The 24,647-nt window shown below is 45.0% G+C and overlaps 1 protein-coding gene across 1 annotated transcript in view; it reads left to right on the top strand.

The window, feature by feature from the left end:
• The first annotated feature begins 12,610 nt into the window (after window positions 1-12,610).
• Window positions 12,611-24,647, top strand: part of LOC144699740 (SEC14-like protein 1) — a 51,452-nt gene continuing 39,415 nt past the window's right edge. The window contains exons 1-2 of the mRNA XM_078570931.1: window positions 12,611-13,015; window positions 13,215-13,300. Coding sequence (XP_078427057.1) covers window positions 13,238-13,300 — 63 coding nt within the window. The 5' untranslated portion in view covers window positions 12,611-13,015; window positions 13,215-13,237. The remainder of the gene's footprint in view (window positions 13,016-13,214; window positions 13,301-24,647) is intronic.

Genomic DNA, 24,647 nt, shown 5'->3' with positions numbered 1-24,647 from the left:
TCAATCTTAGTGACAAAGAAGTCCATGAGCTCCTCACCTTTATTGTTGGAGGTAAGGGTGTAAGGGAGAGGGGAGAGGGGTTTAAAAAGATGGTTTGCAGTAGAGAAATGAAGCCAGGGGTTATCTTTGCATTCCAGGACTATCCTGGATTAGTGAGCAGTTTTAGAAGATGAGAGCAGGATCCGATAGTGGGTCTCATGGTTCAGCCAGATCCGGCAGTGGATGGCTAATCCAGTTGTCTGGCATATCCTTTCAAGTCTGAATACTAAACAAATACTTTGGCTGGAATTTTCGGACGTCATGGCGGGCAGAGGGAAGCAATATGGCGGGAAGGCCAAAAATCTGTTTTACGCCATTGTGAAACCAGTTTGTGATCGTACATTCCGCCTGTCAGTGGCGGGCTGCGTTTCTCGCCGCCGCACGTCGGACACGTAATTTTAATACATTTGCATCTAATTATAAGCCCTGCTCGCCGGAATCATCCCCCCACATCAAACTTACCACCCACATCGGCGTGATTTCAGAATGGCATGCTTCACGATTGCCTTTAAATGGCGTGCACCTGGCGAGCTGAACTTTGAGGGGAACTCGGAGGTGAGTGCACACAACCTTGCTCAGCGCACGCAAGCATCGCCCGTAGGACATCAAGGAAGAGGCATTCATGGGTGGCACAGGCAAGTCGCTTTTCCCTGGCTGGCATTCAGTGCTTGTCAAAAGTGAGCATTCTTCCAGAGCTGAGACCGTTCAGCTGCAGCTTCCTTGGCATGCTTGGAGTCGGGCCTCTGAATCTTTTTTGCCCACTCAAGCAACGCAAAAGCATGAATGTACCATTAGATGCTCCAGGATGTTTCACCCCTTGGGCGCAGATGGCAAATTAATGTGTGTTTTAGGAGCCAGCAGAGTAATGGCCGACTGGGTAAGCTGTACAATCCCCTTGCGAAAGGTGGCCATGGTACAGTCACTAGTGGAGGTGCTCACAGCCTCTTGCAATGTCTTGATTAAGATTTGGACCAGTATCCATTATGGTTCAAGCTAACAGTGCAGCCCTGCAGTGCGGGTTAGGAGAATGCCTGAACTTGAGGTGGGAGCACAGCTTGCAGTCCAACGGGCAAAGCTGCTGCCAATCAGTCAAGTAGAGTGGGGTGGAGATGGGTGGGGTTTCGGACATCCAATGAGCGCACTACACACTGGTCATCCAAGTGGTGTCCAGCACTCTCCTGCATGCATGAAGGGGCCTTCAAACCTAACCAAGAGAGGTTCTGAGTACACCCATGCTAACCCACGCGTCTCTCTCTTTGATCTTGCAGGAGGAGAACATCAGGGTCATGGAGCTTGGTGATTTAGCGGTATGCCTCATAGCTTACAGAGACCAGAGAATAAAAAGAAGAGAATGGCGGAGACTCCTAGCTCAGCAAAGTGGGAAGCACCTCCTTCAAGATGAAGGGGCAGCAGGGCATGCTGAAGATCCACAGTGAGCCATTACTTGTAGGCGCTTTGCTAGACCCAGGGTCTACAGTGGGTGTGTGTCATTCCTGCAGATGACTCAGAAACAGTGTCTCCGAAGACTGTGCATGTCTAGGGAACTGGTCGGTCACATATGCCACCTGCTGCAGGATTTAGCACCACGGGGACATGGAGGGCATCCACTGCCAGTGGCCATGGAAGTGACCGTGTTGCTCGATATTTATGCCAGTGGCTCCTTCCAGTGCTCCACAGGTGACCTGTATGGGATCTCGCAAGCCTCCACACACAAATGTAACCAGGAGGTCATGGACAATATCTTCACAAAGGCACAGAACTTTGTGCATTTCGGCCGGGATCAGGAAAGCCAGGAAGCAAGAGCTGTGGGATTTGTGCGGATTTCAGGTTTTCCACAGGTGCAGGATGCCATCGACTGCTCATCCGCTCATGTGGCACTTCGATCTCCATGGCAACAAGCAGTCAACTACATCAGCTGCAAGGGTTTCCACTTGCTGAATGTTCAGCTGGTATGTGACCACAGCGACCACAACTCCCACATCCTTAGCAGGTCTCAGGTCCCTGACATCTTCCTCGGTACAGAGAGGCTGCAGGGATGGCTCCTTGGGGACAAGGGCCACCCGCAGAGGATGTGGCTGATGACAGCTGTGTGGCAGCCTCAGACTGCAGCAGAGTGATGGTACAACGAGACTCGTGCTGTGCCCCGGACATTGGTGAAGCAAACCATAGGCATTTTGAAAATGAGGTTCTGGTGCCTTGACAGGTCTGTTGGAGCACTGCAATACAATCCCCAAAGGATGTTGCGCATCATCGTTCTTGCTGTGCACTTCACAGCCTGGTGCTGCAAAGTGGAGCTGACCTGGCTGAGGAGGAGATGGAGGAGCTGCATGTCTCCTTCGATGAGGAGGACATCAAAGGGGATGATGATGATGAGGCCCTCGAAGTCGAGGATGCCAGTGATGAGATCATTGCACTTGCCAGAGGAGGCAGGCACACTCAGGAGAACCCCATAGCCGCAAGATTCATGGAGGATGATGACGAAATGCAGTGACGGCAGATCTGACATCCTCAACTTGCATCTGTGAATGTTTGACTCCCGTGTGGCTGATGAAAGTGCACATACCCTCAGTGCTCAGGCTCATGTCATGGAGATGCAGCGGAGACCCTAATAGTTGTCAGATTCCAGGGGGATGATGACAACATGCAGTGAGGACACTCCATAGATCTTCGCATTGCCTCTGCCTCTGTGAACGTCTGACTCCTGTCTGGCCAAGGGCATCTTGCTTGCCCTCTGTGACCAGGGTCATATCATGGAGACGCAGCTGTGAAATTTTAAATGCACCTGATGCTTTGTCAGCCTTCAGCACCTGGCCCCTTCAGGAACACAGCGTCACTGGTCACAGATGCTGAAGAGATGGGGGCCACTCCCATCTCAAAAGTGCTGAGAGCACACAGAGAGAATGACGGAACTCTGTGCCTCCTGCCCACGACATTCTGGCAGCAATGACAAGCACCATCAAGCTGCAGGCATCACTAATGTGTCCAGTGAGTGTGAAGCCAGACCATCACTTTGGTCTGAAGGTTATACACTGCACAGGGAAGAGGCCTTGGACTGGGACACCTGCCTTTATCTTGTGCAGGAACCAAGGATTCACATTTGAATGACACAAACACGGCTCATCATAACAAGGAGCCATAGACAAGGAGACATTCTTGGGATTTTATTTACAAAAGTGAACATTACATACAAGTGATTAACACCTGTGTCCAGGCTGTGCAACTACATCTTCTTCACACTGTGCTTGATTTATCCCTTGTTATTGTTAATTTAGTTAATTGTTTTAACTCTACAAGAGTTACATCTTCTTCACCTTCCTAACCCTGCCGCTACATCTTGGTGCTCCCCTGACATGCACAGTGGAGGGGAAGGCAGCCTGCTGACTGCTACGCCTGTGTATTGTCTGGAGGGCCGAGACCTGGCGAGCCCCGGCCTGCTTTCGGGATCTTGCTCTGTGGCAGTGGCACCCTCCTCAGTCTGTGGAATCGAAGCTGCTGGGGTCACAGGAAGAGGGTATTCGGATGGGCCGGACACTCCCGGAGTCACCTGGGTAGATGGTCCGAGGGTGTGCACCTGATGATCCTCCTCCCTATTGGTGCATTGAGGGCCCCTGGCTGACTCCTTGGGGAGAAGGGGAAGCTGCAGTGAGATCGAGCTGCCCTGCACCCCTCTTGCATTGAAATTGTTGGAGGCCAACTATGGCGTCGGCGATGGAGTTCCGCCCGCAAGGCAATGCAGGACTGATGTCCTGTACAAAGGTTTCCATGGCGGCTGCCATCCTACCAGCATTGACTTCAGTGCGTTGGCATGCCAGCGCTATCACCTCAGACTGAAGGCAAATGGACTCCTCCATTGTGCCTTGCAATCTGAGGAGTGCAGTGGACATCCCTTCCTGATGTTCCTGAGCTTGCCTTTGCAGCTCCAGCAACTGTGTCATGACCGAGTCCAGAAGCTTGTCATCTGACTCGGACTCAGCAGATTTCTGGCCTCCAGAGGTCCTCTGAGTGCCGGAAACCTGGGAGGTCCCTACCGCTGCCTGCCGTAGATCAGACAGTGCAACGTGCTCACGAGATTGTGGTCCCGAGGCTACTTTAGAACTGGGTCCCACCGAGGTTTGTGTCTCTGTGCTGATGGAGGGTGTGGGTGAGCGCTGTGATGGGTCTTCAGCTAGGGTGCCATCATGTTCTTCTTCTGAGGTGTCTTTGGGGCTTGAGTTGAGGGCCTGGGTTGTGGACCCTCGGCAGCTTCCCAGGTGTGCCTACAAAAGCAAGGATAATTAATGCATGGCAGGGGACTGCGGAACAGGGGAACTGACTCACAGCATGGTTGTCTGATGGATGTTGCACGACTGGATCCTCACTTGGTTGCGCACCGCCAACCTCACCGTCAGCACAGGAACGGTCCCGATCATCGTCAGCCAGCTGGATGGCTCTATTTTCAAAGTCTGTGAGGACCTTGATGTCAGAAGTTCCTCCACCGGCCTGTGGCCTTACCCTTTTGTTGTGTGCCAGCTTGTCCTGCATGAATACAGATGGAGAGAGTGTAAGCAGGATGCCTGCCAGGCTAGATGAGAGGGATGCCTGACATGTGTGGGTGGTAAGTGGTGCCATGGATGGGATCATGACATGATCCACAGGTCAGATGAAGGTGTGTGTGAGAGAGTGAATGGTGGTGTCCATTGAACTGGCAGTGAGTGAGATCTTTGTGGATGTGTGATGGGTTTATGAGTGTGAGTTGAGAGTGATGAGAAGAGTGATTTACCCTGGCGGAACGGAGGAGACCATTCATCCTCTTTAGGCACTGGGTGGCTGTTCTCTTTTGAAGGGTGTTGGCACTGCCCAGCACTGCCACAGCCTCCCATGCTGGATTGGTGACCTTGCTTGCTGGTCTTCACCCAGAGCAGGGGTAGAGAACTTCATGGCGGATCTCCACAGTGTCCAGTAGGCACCCAAGGGAGGCATCACCAAATTTGGGGGCTGCATGTTTCCTCCAATTGGCAGTCATGACTTTCCAGCAGCTTCCGATGCCTTAGAGAGAGCTCGCTCTGTGCAGGGGTGCCCTTTCAATATGGCGCCTGGATTACTGAAGACCTGAGTTTAAGGTGGGACAGGTGAATCAGAGGCTGCCCCGCTAGCGACTCAGCATGTTTCCCTGGAATGCATTATAGAGGCGGGATGTGCCGGGAATGGGATGATAGGGTATGAAAAGCTGCCATTGCGGCCGGTGGGTAAAATGTCCTTTTTCTCGCCCACTACCACACTTAGTGCAAATCAGGGATGGTTCTGCTCTGGGTCTATAGTCTTTAGAGCTTAGAAGAATGAGAGGTGTTCTCATTGAAGTATACAAAATTCTTACAGTGCTCAACAGGGTTAATGCAAGAAGGATGTTTCCTCTGGCTGGAAGGGTCTAGGACAAGGGGACACAGTCTCAGAATAAGAGGGAAGCAATTTAGGACCGAGATGAGGAGGTATTTCTTTACTCAGAGGATGGTGAATCTTTGGAATTCTCTACCCGCAGGGTTGTGGAAGCTCAGTCATTGAGTATCTTCAAGACACAGATTGATAGATTTCTACATATTACAGATATCAAGGGATATGGAGATAGTACAAGAAAATGGCATTCAGGTAGGAGATCAGTCATGGCCTACTTGAATGGTGGAGCAGGCTCGTGGGGCCTACTCCTCCTCCTATTTCCTATGTTCCTATATGTTCCCATAGCTTGGACTTAAGGTATAGGAGATGAGGGCCATACACAGAGGCCATGGCTAGGGTGAGGAAATGTAATGGATTTTATATGGAATAGGGCATTAATGCTTCATAGCACAAATTTGCATTGTACCTTTTCCAAAGGCTCGACTTACACAAACAGCTCTGCACACACAGATAAACAAACTAGGCAATGTTGAAAATGTAAATTTTTAGCCTTAGTGACTTGTGCGAAACACCAATTGGGAGAGAGGACAAAGGATGTCAGTCCTTTTTTGAATTTACTTCATAATAATGAAGGTCAAAGAATAACCTGAACTCTGAGAGAATTGATAATTATATGCTAGAAATTGTTTTTCTTACAGAACATGAGGGAGGTTTCACACGACAGTAAATCATCTAGGATGTTTTCATTCACACCAGTATTCGCACAGGAAAATACATTGATTTCACCTCCGTTTCTGGTGATATGTGGCAACATCTAATAGTACAGTGTTGCCAAGTGCTTTACATCCCCTGCTGATTTCTCTGCAGGCAAATTTGGATATAGACATTTCTATTCTAGATAACATTTTGTAAACTTATTTGTCTTTCCCCTTCCTTTTAAAAGTAATTTTTCACCTGCATCCTGTGTATTTGAAATAAACATTGGGCGGAATATAATGTCCTCCCTCGTGGTGAGTTTGTTGGCGGAACAGACATATAAGCAAGTTGGAAGGAGGTGGTTGGGAACCTTGCTGCCTTCCAACCTCCACCCTGATTAAATCTGTGGTAGGAAAGCCTGTGGACGGCCTTCCCGCCCCGCCACCAATCAAGGCCCTTAAATGGCCCATTTAAGGGCCTCATTCCACTGCCACTGGTATTAACCCAATGGCAGGTGGGGGGATCGCCATGATGGGAGCATGGCAAGCAAACCTGTGCTGCGTTGCTCGCGAGCTTGCTTGTGAGGTCCTAGGGAGAGTCCCTCATTCAAATCATTCAGTGCCTGATCGAGGGACCCGGCACTGCCAACCCCCTGCCCTTGCTGTCAACCCACCATCACCTCCCGCATGACCCCCACACCATGAACACTCTCTCACCATCACTCACTTGTGTCCTGGGATCCAGGCCTTGGGTGGGTGTTGTACTGGCAGCAGCCACCACCTCTGATTGGCCAGCAGCTCTTGCCGCTGGGGCTTCTGCCCCCAGGGTCATTGATCGTCGGGTAGGTGAGCTAGACCCCCATTGCCTCTATTAAATACCGCCCATTGTTTTCCTTGTCTGTTGCTTATAACTGAATAATTATGTATACATTTATGAACAATAAAAATATTCACAGTAGATTCACCAATTAGATTTTTAAATATATAAATTGAGATTGACGCTGTTTTTGTATCACATTATAAAGTACATTCTTCACATTAGATTCATGCCAAAATGTCAGTTTTAACACTTGCTGTGTAAACAGCAGCAACTGATAATTCTCTAAAATATAGAAAGTGTTGTAGTCTGCATTCTTTGCTGTTGTATATACATGATATGGTAAAATGTCACATTTGCATTCCCAGTTCCTATTCTCTTTCTCTGCTTCACTAAGGTATTGAAAAGTACTCATGTATTAGGATACACTTGAGGGATTATATATTTATTTGCTATATCATAAAAGCAATGGTGTAGGCATAGGGATTTACAACATCACAAGAATGCATCTGCAAAAAATGCAGGCATTGAACTTCAGGGTCAGTGGTTCATTATTTAGTTTGAACTTGAGAATTTATGGCTAAAATCCATTCATATAGTTGATGCAATCAGATAGCTACGGACTTGTCCTGGATGGAGTCATTCATCTGCCGTTAATTTCCATTTTATGTTGTGTTATTTTCCAACTTATATTTCTCTCCATTCTCTCTGCACTTCAAAAATTACTTAATTGGCCGTGCAGTGCTTTGGGATGCCCTGGGGGTGTGAAAGGCACTATATATATGCAGGTGCTTTCTTTCTTTCTTAATTGTCTCCTGTCTTCTCCTGAAGATGCTGACTCTTGGTCAGTTTGGATTAATAGTTGCAGATAGCAGTCACTTTTTGATTTCTTATACAAGTGCCCATTTTTGATGTTTAAGCATAGGCAGTGGATCCCAGCAAGTAATTGAACCATAAAAGGCATCATAATCAACCTCTTTTTCTATTTACCGATAGTATTAGACAAAATAGTGATAAGGAGTGAAAAAACCTGACAGATATTTTTCCCTCATTTACCACAGAGATTTTTAATAACATAATGGCTGAGAGAAGCTGAACTCAACTGATTGGAGATATTATAGTGCTGGTGTCTCACATTGTGTTGCTGCTATTGGTGCTGATGAGCAATGTTTTACTGATAGTGATATCTTATGGATGATGTTTTGCTAATATTGGTGCTGTGGAGTAATATTCTGCCACAATTGGTGATCACTCATCAGTAGCAACAACACTCATCTCTCATCAGCACCAGTAACAGCAACAAAACATTATTAACTAACATTAGTAAGCAGAATCAAAATATTTTGATGATATAAATGCTGCTGAGTAATGGTTTGCTGCTGGGAAGCAAGTTTTTTGCTGATGCCGGTAAGTAATGTTTTGTTGACACTGATTAATACTACTATGCCCCTGTTGAATGATAGCTTGGAGCTGTTGGATAATGTTTTATCTGATGTTGGTTAGTAACATTTTGCAGCCAGTTAGTTATATTTTTGCGGTTTCTGGTCAGTAAATTGTGTGGTTGGTGAATAATATTTTGCAGTTTCTGCTCAGCAACAGCTTGCAAGTTGTGAGTAATATTTTGCCATTTTTGCTCAATGACAGTTTGCAGATAGTGTGTGATTTGCTGCTCAGCAGTGAGTAATACTTTCCCAATCAGTGAGTAATATTTGCTGCCCAGGCAGTGAGTAACATTTGATGTCCAGGCACTGAGTAATATTTGCTGCTCAGGCAGTGAGTAATATGTGTTCCCCAAACAGTCAATAATATTTTTCACCCAGATGGTGAGTAAAGTTTCTTTCCTAGGCACTGAGTCATATTTGTTGCCCAGGTAGTGAGCAATATTTGTTGCTCAGGCAGCGAGTAATATTCGCTACCCAGGCAGTAATATTTGCTACCCAGGCAGCGAGTAATATTTGCTACCCAATCAGTGGGTAACATTTGCTGCCCAGGCAATGAGTAATATTTGCTGCCATAAGTGAGTAATATTAGCTATCCAGGCAGCGACTAATATTTTCTATCCAGTCAGTGAGTAATGTTTGCTGCTCAGGCGGTGAATAATATTTGCTGCCCAGGCATTGACTAATACATGCTGTCCAGGCAATAAGTAATATTTGCTTCCCAGGCAGTGAGTAATATTTGCTGCCCTGGCAGTGAGTAATATTATCTGCCCAAGTAGAGAGTAATATCTGATGCCCGGGCAGAGACTAATATTGGCTGCCCAACCAATGAGTGATATTTGCTGCCGGGGTAGTGAGTAATACTTTCTGCCCAGACAGTGAACAAAGCTTGCTGCCTTGACAGTGTGTAATACTTCATGCCCAGACATTGAGCAATATTTGTTGCCCTGACAGAGAGTAATGCTTGTTGTCCTGGTAGTGGGAATTATTTGTTACCTAGGCAGTGAATAATATTTTTTGCCCAGGCAGTGAGTAGTATTTGCTGCTCAGGTGGTCAATAATATTTGGTGCCCAGGCAGTGAGTAATATTTGCTGCCCAGGCAGTGAGTAACATTTGCTTCCCAGGCAGAGAAGAGTGTTTGGTGCCCAGGCAATGAGTAATATTTGCTGTTCAAACAAAGCACAATATTACCCAGGCAATGAATAATATTTGCTACTCAAACAGTAGCATTTGCTTTCCAAGCAGTAGGTAGTATTTGCAGCACAGCCAGTAAGTAATGTTTGGTGCGCAGGCAGTGAGTAACATTTGTTGCAATGTGTAATATTTGCAGCCCAGGTCTTGACTTATACCTGCTGTCCAGGCAGTGTGTAATATTTGCTGCACAGGTAATGAGGAATAGTTGCTTCCCAGGCAGTGAGTAATATTTGTTGCCCAGGCAATGAGTAATATTTGCTACCCAGTCAGTAATATTTGCTGTTCAAGCAGTCAGTCATATTTGCAGCACAGCCAGTAAGTAATGTTTTGTGCCCAGTCAGTGAATAATAGTTGCTGCCCAGGCAGTGAGTAAAACTTGCAGCCCAGGCATTGACTAATAGATGCTGTCCAGGCAATGAGTAGTATTTGAAGCCCAGGCAGTGACTAATATTTGCTGCACAGGCAATAAGGAATAGTTGCTTCCCAAGCAGTGAATAATATTTGCTACCCAGACAGTAATATTTGCTGTTCATGCAGTAGGTAGTATTTGCAGCACAGCCAGTAAGTAATGTTTGGTGCCCAGGCAATGTGTAATATTTGCTGCCCAGGCAGTGAGTAATATTTGCTGCTCAGGCAGTAAGTAATATTTGTTGTCCAAGCAGTAATACTTATTGCCCAGTCAGTGAGTAATATTTGTTGCCTAGGTAATAATATTTGCTGCCCGGGCAGTGAGTAACATTTGCTGCCCAAGCAGTGAATAATATTTGTTGCCCTGGCAATGAGGAATATTTGCTGTCCAGGCTGTAAGTAATATTTGCTGACCAGGCAGTGAGTAATATATGCTGCCCAGGCCCTGAGCAATATTTGCTGACTAGCCAGTGAGCAACATGTGCTGCCCAGGCAATGAGTAGTATTTGCTGCCCATCCAGTTATTAACAATCGTCCCAGATTTTCACAAAGTGCTGGAGCGGGCAGGAAAAAAAATGTTTTACCCACCGGCCATAATTGCGGGTTTTTGCATTATATCTTCCTATTCCGACCTCATAAATTATGCAGCTACAGGAAACATGCTGTCTTGCAGGTGGGCAGCCTCCGATTAGCCCACCATGCCATTACCTCGCTGCTTTCTCACACAGGGCATCATATTTAAACTGCAGCCGCGCGGATACTTCTCAATTCTCCGAGGACTGCTCTGGTAAAGTCATGGCCCCGAAAGCCAAGAAGAGTGTAGCAGCCTGATTCAGTGAAGCATCGTTGGGTCGCCTTCTGGATGCCCTGGAGGCCTGCTGTGATGTCCTCTATTCCCACTCTAGCTGCAGGAGGCCCAACAGTCTCACCGCTATGGTTTTGGAGGCAGTGGCAGAGGTGGTCAGTGCCAAAGCTGCACACAAGAGGTCAGCCATCCAGCACAGAAAACGGATGAATGATCTCATCCATGCCGTGAGGGTAAGGCAACCATCACTCTAAATTCACATACTCACAAGGCCATCACACATTCACTGGCATCCCACTCACTGCCAGCTCAAGGGACATCACTAATCACTCTCTCACACACCCTCACATCTTGATCTGGCCTCATCTCCTCTGGAGACTGCCTCCTTAGCCCTCACCATGTTGAGGCTACTTGCACAGATCAATATGTGCCCCAAGATACACACCTTGGGATAATCCCCCCGCCCCCCCATCCCTCGGTACAGCCAACGTCCTGCAGCCTCTTCTCTTGCCTGAGGCCACTTCTCCCCCTTCCTCAAGCAAGCCCTAGCCCTGCAGCCATTGAAAAACCACCCCCACCTGAAGGCTGGTCTGGTAGGTAGAGACCTGCCCGTGGGCCTTCCTAAAAGTGCTGTGCTGCTGCCAGTGAAGACTGGCGCTGATGGCCGTGTATGCTGCCCAAAGCAAAAGGTCGGCAAACAAACCTCAAAGTCTTGAGCGAAGTCCAGCTCACCAGGTGCACATCCCTTGTGTACAGTTGTGAAACCTGCGGCGTGAAATCACACCAATGTGCCCAGATGATCCGGGGGAGGGGGGATGATCCTGGGGGTGGGGGGGGGATGATCCTGGGGGTGGGGATGATCCTGGGGGTGGGGATGATCCTGGGGGTGGGGGGATGATCCTGGGGGTGGGGGGATGATCCGGGGGAGGGGGATGATCCTGGAGGTGGGGATGATCCTGGGGGTGGGGGGAATGATCCGGGGGAGGGGGATGATCCTGGGGGTGGGGGGGGATGATCCTGGGGGTGGGGATGATCCTGGGGGTGGGGGGTGGGGATGATCCTGGGGGTGGGTGGATGATCCTGGGGGTGGGGGGATGATCCGGGGGAGGGGGATGATCCTGGAGGTGGGGATGATCCTGGGGGTGGGGGGAATGATCCGGGGGAGGGGGATGATCCTGGGGGTGGGGGGAATGATCCGGGGGAGGGGGGATGATCTGGGGGTGGGGGGGGGATGATCCTGGGGGTGGTGGGGTGGGATGATCCTGGGGGTGGGGGGGGGGGGATGATCCTGGGGGTGGGGGGGGATGATCCTGGGGGTGGTGGGGTGGGATGATCCTGGGGGTGGGGGATGATCCTGGGGGTGGGGGATGATCCGGGGGAGGGGGGATGATCTGGGGGTGGTGGGGTGGGATGATCCTGGGGGTGGGGGGGGGATGATCCTGGGGGTGGGTGGGGGATGATCCTGGGGGAGGGGGGGGATGATTCTGGTGAGCAGGGCTTACAATGATGCTAAAGAGTTGAAATTAGGGCCGCCTGCCATTGAGGGTTGAGGTGGTCCGACGCAAAGTGGTTTCCATTTTGACCTTCTCCCCATATTGTCCCCGCCCGCCTGCCTGACGCCAACGGGGCCGGAAAATTCCGGTCAGTGAGCAATGCTACGCTGGCCAGGCAGTGCGTGATCTTGGGGTTATTTTTGTGCTTCTCTTTCCTGCCTCTGACATGTCGCCTCCGGTTCCTGACGTCACACACCGGCCGGCCGGGGTGCGCAGGCGCAGTGAGCTCGGCTGGCCGGGCTTTTTTTTTGGGAAGGGGGCGGAGCCGGAGACCGTCAGTCCGACAGTCAGTCAGCGCTGGGTGTTCGGCAGTTGGTCTTTGGGTCTGTTTGTGAGTGACGGAAGTCCCGCAGAGAGAGGAGGGAGGGAGGAGGAGGAGGAGGTGGGGTTGGGGGAAACTTCTCACAATCCGCTCCGCCCGCTTGCAGCCTGAGCGCTGGAAGTTTCCAGATCGGGAAGCGGTGGGTGGGGGAGAGAGAGGGAGCCGGGGCCTCGCCGTTATTGCCTCCCGGTGTCCGGCTGTTTGAAGGCGGGAGGCGGTGACCGGGGGGACGGGGGGCTGCTGTTGACCGAGTAGCGGGGCCGGCCAGAGAGCTCGCAGGCCCCGGTCAGAGCGGCCCCGGTCAGAGCGGCTTCCTTCAGCCCCGAGCCTGCGAGGTCCTCGGAGTTTCTGACAAGTTTGGCGCGGACACAGGTAAACGGATCAATCCCTGTTCCTCCTCCCAGCACCGAATTGTCCTGCTCGGCTTTTAACTATTTGGATCCGTGTGCGCGGTTTTGTTTTTGTTTTGATCGGCGGCGCCGGAAACGAGAGCTCACAGTTTGCTCACCAGATGTCTTTTCTTCTCTCTCTCTCTCTCTCTCTCTCCCATCCCCCTCCCCTGTTTCTTTAGGTGCTTTTAATGCAAGCTCAGTCATGGTACAGAAATACCAGTCACCCGTCAGGGTTTACAAACATCCCTTTGAACTTGTTATGACAGTAAGTAGAATATGGTTTTTTTTATATTGGTCGTAGTTTTGGCTTTTTAGAAACTCCATCTGGAATGTAATTATTCCCACGCCTGTTTGAGTGCCAGATAGTTGACCGACTCCCATTTGTGTTAGGTCAGAGATAACCTGAGCCTACTTTGGGCAGATTTTATATTTGTACCAAGTGTGGTAGTTTTTTTAAAAAAAATCTTCAGTGTTTAAAAATGCACGCAACCCTACTTTAATATTTAACTATTATGAATATTACATTTGTGTTGGTATTCTGCTTGACAGCCAAGGGTCTGCACTGTAGGCTTATACATAAACACCCGCTGATTGCATGAATTTATCAAAATTTAAAAATATTGGAGAATGATATTAAGGTGCAGTTCCTCATGGGGACCTTGTTGTCACTTTTAACACTTAAAGTAGCTTGATCGTGAAAATGTACCACCACTTCCCTGTTTAATGACAAAAGTGAGAAGATTATATTGCACTTGTCATGTTAAGGATTGCATGTTTGAAAGTATAGTAGCATTTATTCAATTATATTTGAATATTCTTGCAAAATTTCTGAGCCAAAGGTAATCACTGGGTGGTTCTGTATGTTCCTCTAGTTGGATCATAATCTAAAATTAAGCTTACAAAAGTAATTCTTCAGGCTGTTATGTGATTCAAACTATCTAAAATGACAATCTAAACAAGGCATCAATAATGGCTTTTCTTATCAGGGTTCAAGGATAGAGGTTGTTATTAGCAAGTTAGAATTTGTCGCACAAAAAATATTCCTATTAAAATTGGAACATTTGTAACAAAATAGGATCCAATTTCTAAGTGTGAAAACTTAGTAATACTTAACAAGCTGCGTTGACACCTTGGATTTATATAACGCCTTTAAGGTAGAAAGCATCTCAAGGAATTTCACAGATGGTGTTCGGGAACGAATGCCAACTAGGAGGAAGATTAGGAAATGGAGTAAGTAGCTTTGTTGAAGAAAAAGGATTCTGCCTACAAAATGTTTGAATTATTCAAATTTGAATACTGAGGAGAAAAATGAGTCAGATTTCCATATTCAGGACAGATCCATGTTGATTAAAACAAGATAACAGCAGGGCCATTGATCACAAATAATGTTCACCTATGCAACTGAAACACTGACCAAGATTAAACAGCAAGGGGATTGATTCAGTTGTATTATTGGGTTCACGCATATGATCTTCTTATCGTGTCCACGGACAGTCTATACATGGCCCAGCCAGAACTGGACACATTTTTGTGCCTTGTTGTTGAATTCGGCAAGATCTGCAAGATCTAGCGATAGGCATTGCAGGAAATGTTGCATAATCTGTGGCTCAGTTCCACATTCACAAGTTGTCGGGCTGGTTGTACATCCCCATTTGCTTAGTGACACCTTGGGGGCCAAGGTAGAAGCGTTCACGTCGTGGCCCTGTTTCAACCAATTCTACCACCACCACGCACAGCAAGTAGTGTATATAACATTTTTGTACCGCTGATTTGATCAAGTACCAACACCATGCCTGAAGATGGAAGCCGTCGATGTCAGAAACAGGGGTCTTTTTCAAGACCGGCATTGACTGTTATATCTGCTATCGTTGAAGGTTTCTCTGTAGCTAAACAAAACGCATATGATGATAGCAGTTGAGGGTTAATATATTTCAACCTTTTTGGGAGATAGAATTTAAGCTGGGTGAATGTGATCCATGAGAATATTGATGCTCTTGGCACTGTTTTTCAGATAGAAGTAAGAATGTCATTTTTTTTCTTTTCGTTGTATCACATGGCAACAAGAGAGTGTTAGTTTTACTGTGTTCTAATTTTGGCTGCCTGAAGTAACAAGATTCTAGTTCTGCACTGAATGACCATTATCTTGCAGTGCAGCTGTCTTAAGTCCCTAAGGAACACATACTTTGTGTTTGAAGATTTTAGATGGATTTCTCCAGATAGTGCTATTTATGTCAGCACTTACTTTTTTGCTATAGTGTTATTCAGCAATTTCTGTTGATCCATGGTTCCTTCAGGTTTTCTGAAGTTAAATGCACTGTTGTTATATTTACAAAATCAGTAGATTTGTGTTCTAATCACCATTTTTTGTTGTTTGTTTCCTTCTTTTCAAGTATATTGATACCTTTTGTAAAGTATTGGGGAAAAACACCATTTAACGCTTAAGAATAATGGGTCATGCTTTGCATTAGAATATAACCTTAAGTAGGTGTGTTCTTTATAAGGAATTTTGTTTCCTTTACATACATACGAACATACAAATTAGGAGACCAGTAGGCCATTCGGCCCCTCAACCTGCTCTGCCACTCAATAAGATCATGGCTGATCTGATTGTGGCCTCAGTTCCACATTCCGCTTACCCCTGATAACCTTTGACTCCCTTGTTAGTCAAGAATCTGTCTACCTGCCTTAAAAATATTCAATAGCCCTGCCTCCACTGCTCTCTGGGGGAGAGAGTTCCAAAGACTCATAGCCCTCTTTGAGAAAAAATTTCTTCTCATTATTTATTTTTAAACTGTGTACCCTAGGGAAATACCCTTTCAACATCCGCCCTGTTAAGTAGTCTCAAGATCTTATATTTCAGTAAGATCACCTCTCATTCTTCCAAACTCCATTGGATACAGGCCCAGCCCATCCAATCTTTCCTCATAAGACAAGGTATCAGTCGAGTGAAGAGTGAACCTTCTCTGGACTGCTAACACATTTACATAATTTCTTAAATAAGGAGACCAAAACTGTACACAGCACTCCAGATGTGACCTTACCAACTCCCTGTATAACTGTAGCAAAACATCCCTAATTTAATGTTCCATTCCCCCTGCGATAAACAACATTTCATTTGTTGTCTTAATCACTTCCTGTATCTGCATACTAACTTCTAGTGATTCATGTACCAGGACACCCTCTGTACTGCAGAGTTTTGCAGCCTCTCTCCATTTAGATAACATGCTGCTTTTCTACTCTTCCTGCCAAACCGGGCAAGTTCACATTTTTCCACATCTGCCAAATTTTTGCCCACTTATTTAACCCGCCTATATCCCTTTGCACGCTCTCTACCTCCTCTTGGCAACTTGCTTTCCTACTAATCTTTGTGTCATCAGCAAATTTGGCAACCATACATTTGGTCCCTTCATCCAAATAATTGATATACATAATAAATTGTTGAGGCCCCAGCACTGGTCCTTGTGGTTACTTCTTGCCAACCCAAAAATGACCCATTTATGCCTACTCTGCTTCCTTTAGCTAACCAATGTTAGTCCCTCCACCATGAGTCTTATTTTGCACAGTAACCTTCGATGTGGCTCCTTGTCTTGAGATGTGTTTTGTGTTTAGAACACCTAGTGAATACTGGCCAAGTTTATGTAGAGTGGATCTTTGACTGCAGAATTTCTATTGATAATTGCCCAGGCAGAGATTATACTTCTCAATGCAAAATATATTTGTTCTTACAAAACAAATATTGTAAATGTGATATACTGTAGCTAGTAACGTTACTTGCTGCTCATGGAACTGGCTGCCTGAGAACCACTGGTCTGTTCAAATGGCATTCAAATGATTACTGAATGTACTTTAATAACATATTTCTTTCTATTTGTGATCGGTCTGAATGGATGTTTTTCGTCAAAAAATCTATTGTGTACGTTTATTCTTCAATCTTTGTGAATGCTTAAAAGTTTCATAGACAGTGGACTTCTTTATTTTGAAAGCAAAATACTGCGGATGCTGGAAATCTAAAACAAAAACAAAAATAGCTGGAAAAACTCAGCAGGTCTGACAGCATCTGTGGAGAGGAAGACAGAGTTAATGTTTCGAGTCCGTATGACTCTTCATCAGAACCTGATGAAGAGTCATACAGACTCGAAACGTAAACTCTGTCTTCCTTTCCACAGATGCTGTCAGACCTGCTGAGTTTTTCCAGCTATTTTTGTCTTTCACTTTATTTTGTTTGTTATACATTGACCACATGTTAATATGTAGAAACCAGATACACACAGCTATGCTTTCTGGCCTTTTGTGAGGCAGGAAGGTACACAGAAGCACACTCCATTGTGTCCCTGCTCTTTGCATCATGTTTCCATTTCCAGGTGGTTAGTCCAGTTTGTGTGGCATTTACCTACCCATATGTTTCCTACATTACAGCAGTGACGACTCTTCAAAAGTAATTAATTGGGTCTGAAGCTGTTTGGGGTGTCCTGAGTTAAAGGTGTTACATAAATGCAAGTCTTGTTTTTGTTGACTGGATGTATATAAACTATATGCAAATAAGATAAACTGACACGCTTCACACCAATTGTACTACTTAAATATTCGATGCGAGGGCCAAACGTCCAGCATTCAGTGGTTGGCAGAAGGCCAAGAGAAATTATTCCTGGCCGCCTCCATGCTATCCATAAAATGGCTTTTTTTTTTGTGGCAACTTTTGAATCAGCTTCTTGGATCTGTGCCTTTCACAGACCCAAGGAGGAGAGTAAAACACTTTCTGTACAGAAAAGCTCCTATTTTGCAGGCAGCACAGAGTTTGCCTGCTTCCGGTCTCTTCAGAACTCCACACTTTTTTCGGCTGAACTCCCTGGCAGAAGAAATGGAACCACTTCCAAGGCGACCCTGAGGCTGGAAGGTTGTTAGGGCACATCTCCATGACAGTTAGAAGTCTCCTTCCCTAGAAATGTATGCCAAACAGGAGGGACACAGATGCTCTGGGCCATGATCTCCTTATAAATATATGATTAACTAATTTTGACTGAAGTCGTAGCCTTTTATAAACATCTGTTTAAAGGTTAAGTTTGTACCTCCTGAACTTTTTGGATCATAATAATGCATTATATTAAGGGGATTGTTTCATTTATAAAAATGTGATCTATGAGCAGATCTTGTGTAACATTGCTCTTGAGGACATTGGGAGAGATATGCTGGTATGAAATGGGAATGTATGGTGTATGAATGGGAAGATTCAGTGATGATTACAGCTCATCTTCAGAAAACTCATCAGCAAAGGCAGAAGACAGGTGGTGCCTGGCTTGTGTTTTAGGTCATTTGAACTTACAGTAATTGTTGCAGGAACCATACCAAATTAAATTGAGATTAGCAAAAAACAATTCACGCTATGGGTTTAGTGTCTCAAATCTGGCTATCCAAAAAAATGGACCTTTTTATGAGCTGCCATTCGTGAATTTTAATTCTTATTAAATGAGTAAAATAACCGGCTTGTTCGGCTAGGTGCTGCATTGGTGCAGTGGCGCGCCAGATTAGTTATCATCTTCATACGCCAGTCTTTTCCTATCTCTGAGCAACCCTTGGCCCCACTCGACCTGGCTGAATCGCAAGATCCGAAACCTAGCACAGACTCGGTCTCGAAGTTGCTGGCTTTGAGCCATTGTACCTGTATTGCAAAAATGCAACTTGTGTAGTGTTGGTTAATTTAAGATAAGTTGGCACCTGTGGTGAAGAGTAGAATTGACCCAAAATGGTAGTAGTTATTACTTTTTTATGGGGTATGCATTGCTGGAAGAAAATAGGATGTAGTACTGGCTGGGGATTTACTTAATCACAAGTGGTACTGTATGGTACACGTGAAGCAAATAGCTGTTGTATTTGACATTAATGTTATGGTGCATTCTGTATTTGCAACTCATACATTCAAGGCAATAACTCATTTACAGCAGTCTTGACCCACATTGAAACTAGCCAGCTAACTATAACTGTCATCTGGTGCTTTTTTTTTTTCAAGCATTTTTTTTTCCTTTTGCCTGAAGGGATCACCTCCTGTTGAGGTACAGTTCATTGGATGCTGTCCTTTCTCATGTAGCATAAATGCCATCAGCAGGCTATTTGATCATTACAATTATTGCTTGGCGTCATTGCCAACAATGATCTCATCTGTACGTGTGTATGTTTCGGAAGTGCTCGCCAATCAATAAGATGGGAATTGGACCTTAAATCTTCTGCGACCTGCTTCCCCAGCCCCAATGTTCAGCAAGCTTTTGTGGTGAGAAACTGAGACACACTGAGTTACTAGGTCTAACCTGGATTGAAGATATAGGTTTTAAAATTAGCTTCTATTTCCTCTCACAGAGCTATTATCTGCTTCTTTTGATCACTAATTTGTAAAGCCTGCTAAAAGAGCTAACGTAAAAACAGATTCTGTTTAAATGTGATGCCTTTTGTGGTGAAATAGCTCATTGCTAGTTACTGTTGAGGCTAACTGGGACAAGTTAGTGCCTATGGAATTGTACCTCAGAAAATATTCCATCCTTCAGGAAAGGAAGGAAATGCTGCAAATTGTTATGAATGTGGTGGGGGAGGGAAAGAATTCCATTAAATATTGGGATCTTCCTAATATTTAAGGCCTCATTTGATAAGGGGTTGTTCATTACCCAACAGAATAGATCAACAGATTTTAATTTCTAAACGTGTCTAATTAAGTATCGGAACAACTTAATTCCATCTTTTCATATGTGGTTCCACAAAGGTAGTTTTTTTTTAGACTTATTTTAAAAAGGTTCTGACATGGTTACAAGTTTCAGAAATTTTTGTATGCCTGCTGAGCCAAATTTGTGCTACATGTGAATATAATCCAACTGTGTTTGAATTTATAATAGCATTGGTTTGGCTTATTTTAAGCCTGAGCTGCTTTATTACAATAAGTTAAATTGCTTCATACTGCTAACTTGTTGGAAATAAGTTCAACAAAATCTAATTAGCTTTGACACCCCATTAACATTTTTTCTGAGATTAATCTTTTTCCAGTGTTGTCCGTCTATTTTTAATCAGCATGCACATGACTGCACTGTCAGCTGACAAACACAGTTACATATTGTGTGACAGCTGTTTACAGCGTTCAGCCACTTTCTGGTGCATGATGGGATTGCTGACTACAGCATTCATGCTTTTTTAATCACAGTCAGCAGCTATTGTACGCTAAAAGCAAGTTTTCTAAGTACTGTAATAAGAAAGTCAACTCAGCAGCTTAACTGTTCTAGTAATTGTGTTGGCTGACTTACAGTTTATAAATCAATCCTTAGTTACAAAAGGGTTTCAAATAAGAAAAAGCAGAGCTGACTTAATTACTTTGCTACTACAACACTAAAGTTTGGGAACTTTGTGAAATATTCTTTTAACCAGATTTATTGAGAAATCTTCTGGATTTTAATGCAACTGTCTATTAAGTGTAATTTTCAATATGGAGACTTTAGAAACATGACTTGATCCTTTTCTCTTGGAGCAAGTCCATGGAATGTAACATTTGCAGTCTCAACTAGACCTTATGGCCACCCTCCTTGCCTAAGTCTTGCTTTTGGAAGAATATTAAAGAAATGGTGGTTGAGTGGGATTTACTAAGAAAAGCACCACGAGGATATGAGGAGAATTTGCCAACTTGAACCCTGGTTGGGTTGTCCCTCTTTTAATACATCAGATTATTTCCTTAATTGAAGAGAATAATTTAGTAAAACTCCTTCATCTGTTTCGGAAGTAAAAGCAAGTTACAAAACCAAAAAATGTCTAATCAATTCATTCCTTTTACAAAACCGCTTGTGTTATGCTCGCTGATCAGTTATTTTACATGCACATTCTAAATTTAAAAAGTCACACACACTTCAATTATCTTGTGTTATCCATGCTCGCGGTTAGTCTCGTCACATCTGTTGTATAACCATATTATGATGCCAAGGAAATGAGGTCAGGAGCATACAGCTGCAATTTTTGAGGCTGATACAAACTGAAAATTCTGAGTATTCTGGGGCAGTTGGAGCTATCGTTTTTATATAAACCTATCGAGCAGCACCAAGTTACTGAGTTTTTAAAATTCTTTTACAGGCTGAGGATGTTGCTGGTTAGGCCAGCATTTCTTGCCCATCCCTAATTGCCCCTGAGAAGGTGATGGTGAGCCACCTTTTTGTACCGCTGCAGTCCTTGTAGTGTAGGTACACCCACAGCATTGTGAGGGAGGGAGTACCAGATTTTGATCCAAAGGTTTGATAAATACCAGTAAAGTTTGGTTTGTTATTGACCTACCACCAGCTGCCACTGGCATATTTAGAAAAGATTTTTATAAAATTAAAAGTCAATCAGAGGAAGATGTCCAAGAGGTGAAATAGGTTGTAGTGAATCGGGACCTATTATACACATTGCAAGGAAAATTGAACAGGACGTCTAATATACTGCCTATTTGTGCCCCCACCAAAGTTGAGTTTAAAGTATTCTGTCTTTGTTCCTGTTATATTATATTACATAGTTAAATGGTGGTCCAATTATATTAAAAGTGGTTAGAGTGAATATGGTGTCCATACAGTTATTTTGGGACCCAAATGAGAGAATAGTTAAATTTTATCAGTTGAAATACTTCATTTTAAAAATTTATAATTTTACTATATAAAATCTTGTGTATGGAGATGTATTTCAGGAGAAATTTTTTTGAAGAGTAACTTTGTAGGACTTATCATGTTTGAAAGGACAAAGCCTTTCCTTTTACCTTTGAATATCTGCACTACTCTTTTTTCCTGCATTTTGGATCCTATCCTGCATCAGCGGTACTATAATTGGTGGGTATGTCCAACAGGTTGATGTGATGCATCTAGTGTGTGGGTGAAGAGAATTAGCATGCTTTCAGCTTTTGTGTGGTAGTTTGCTTCTCATTTTCAACCCACGCCGCTGGCAGCAATGTGAAAAAGAAAACCAAATATTGTAAGTGTCTCCCTGTCAGTACACAGCCTCTCTATTGGCAAGTTTTCAGCTGTGTCTCCTTGTGGTGACACATGGAAACTGGGTCCCTCACAGCTCCAGGCTAAAGCTTCAGAGGAACTCTAAGCAGTATGGCCCCCCCAGACATATAGTGAGCAGGCCCACCAGCTTGTGGACATGCCCTGGCATTCATGAATCAAACTCCCAGCTATGGGTGAATAGCTCCACTGCATTGTGGGTACCTCAGGAGAGTGGAAGGCTAAGGTAGTAAATCCTAACAAAAACCTGGACTGGAGCCCGAAGGCAGACTGATGTCCAAATATGTTATCTTTCCAGAAACTCCTCCAGTCAAGCTGGTGCCAATCACAGTGCTTTGCATTTCTTTGGACTCATCAGGGGAGGTTGAGAGGGTTATCTTGACATTTGGGCAGCCTAGAAACTCCATAAATTGGGTCCTGATGATGACACTATAGTTTCGTAACAGCGCGTTAACAGCACGGGAGATAGCAGTTATGAGTCATAAGCCAAACTCAATTGATGTAGAGAACAGGTGCTATGGGCTGTCTCCAATGATGGGAGGGACCATCATGTCCCACTGGTCAGCTACTGCCTGCTTCAAGTCCAGCACTCCCCGACTAATAAGGTGCTGACCTGCCATGGTCGATCTGCTTCATTGGCTGTTGGGGCTTACATTCTCTGCTCAACAAGTAGATGGAATCCATCACACCAAGAGGAAGCAATCAGAAACAAATAGCTCAGCTGGCCAAGAAGAGGACCCAGAGAAAATGACAAGCAGCAATTGTCCAGCTTCTCACCCCAATGTCTTCCTCTGCAGCAAACCAACCATCTTCAGCTGGTTCATCAATGACCTTCCTTCCATCATAAAGAAGTGGGGATGTTCGCTGATATTGCACAATGTTCAGCACCATTTGCAATTCAGATACTGAAGCAGTCCATGTCCAAATGCAGCAAGACCTGGACAATATCCAGGCTTGGGCTGACAAGTGGCAAGTAACATTCGCTCCGCACAGGTGCCAGGCAATGACCATCTCCAACAAGAGAGAATCTAACCATCACCTTTTAACATTCAATGACATTATCATCACTGAACCCTCCACCATCAACATGCTGGGGGTTACCATTGACCAGAAACTAAACTGGACTAGCCATATAAATACTGTGACTACAAGAGCAGGTCAGAAGCTCGGAATCCTGCAGCGAGTAACTTGCCTCCTAACTCCCCAAAGCATGTCCGCCATCTAAAAGGCACAAGTCAGGAGTGTGATGGAATATTCTCCACTTGTCTGGATGAGTGCAGCCCCAACAACACTCAAGAAGCTTGACAAAACAGCCTGCTTGATTTGCAACCCTTCCACAAACATTCACTCCCTCCACCACTGACCCACAGTGGCAGCAGTGTGTACCACCTCCAAAATGCACTGCAGGAACTCGCCAAGCCTCCTTCGTCAGCACCTACCAAACCTATGACCACTACCATCTAGAATGACGAGGGTAGCAGATACATGTGAACACCACCACCTGGAGTTTCCCCTCCAAGCCACTAACTATCCTGACTTGGCAATACATTGCCATTCCTTCACTGTCGCTGGGTCAAAATCAAAACTCTTCCCTAACAGCACTGTGGATGTACTTACACCGCATGGTTCAAGAAGGCAGCTGACCACCATCTTCTCAAGAGCAATTAGGGATGGGCAATAAATGCTGGCCTAGCCAGCGTCACCCACATCCCATGAATGGATAAAAAGAAAGTGGCAGAGACTGCTGTGCCAGAGTGGGGTTCCTGAGCAACACAAGGCAATACTTAGTACAGAGTTGTCCATCACGGTGCAAACCATCATCTTACAAGATGGAAGGCTGCAGCTGAGACTGTGAAACAGAAACAGACTTGAAACTGGGTTGATTTTTGGGGAAGGTTAATGTGAAGAATATCAGGGTTGTAGAGTTGGTATGCTATTCTCCAGCACTGTTACATTTTTGTTTAAACACTGTATTCTATTTTCAAAAAGAAGAACATTTAAGTCTTGAACACTGCTGGATGTGCATTTATTTTAACCTGCTTGTGATGGGCTGCAGTTTTAGCTGGTTAAATCTGGAGACCGAAACTGTAAAACTTATGTAAAAATTTTGCTGTATATTGTATTTTAATCCTTGAGTCCTTTTAGTTTCAGGAAAATACTTGTCTTCCAGGTAAACTGGTTTAGTAGGTTTTCAACTGGCACGCAGATCCTGGTAACTATTTAATGGTAAAAACATAACTCAAGCATTGAGAATACTTTGAGCCTTATAAAACTAATTACTGGAGAAAACTCCAGAAAACAAAATATAAAAGTAAGGTGAATATTTGTGCTCATTCTGTCATCCTCCTTTCTTCCTATTCCCTTGCCATCTTTATTAATTAACATTTTATTTTCTTATACCAGGTGTAGTTGAGGCTACTGGCATTAATGCACCTAACAGGAAGCTAGATAAGCATTTGTGGGAGAAAGGAAAATGGTGATAGGGTTGGATGGAGTAGAGTGGCAGAAGATTTATGCGGAAACACTGGCATAGACCAGTTGGACCAAAAGGCCTGTTTGTATGTTGTACGTTTCATGTAATGTTACCCACCCCCCCCAATTCTAATTTTTCCTTTTCTT

This window comes from Cetorhinus maximus, chromosome 24, assembly GCF_964194155.1.
Source record: "Cetorhinus maximus chromosome 24, sCetMax3.hap1.1, whole genome shotgun sequence".
In the NCBI taxonomy this organism is placed as follows: Eukaryota; Metazoa; Chordata; class Chondrichthyes; order Lamniformes; family Cetorhinidae; genus Cetorhinus; species Cetorhinus maximus.
This window is presented reverse-complemented; position numbering and strand designations above follow the sequence as displayed.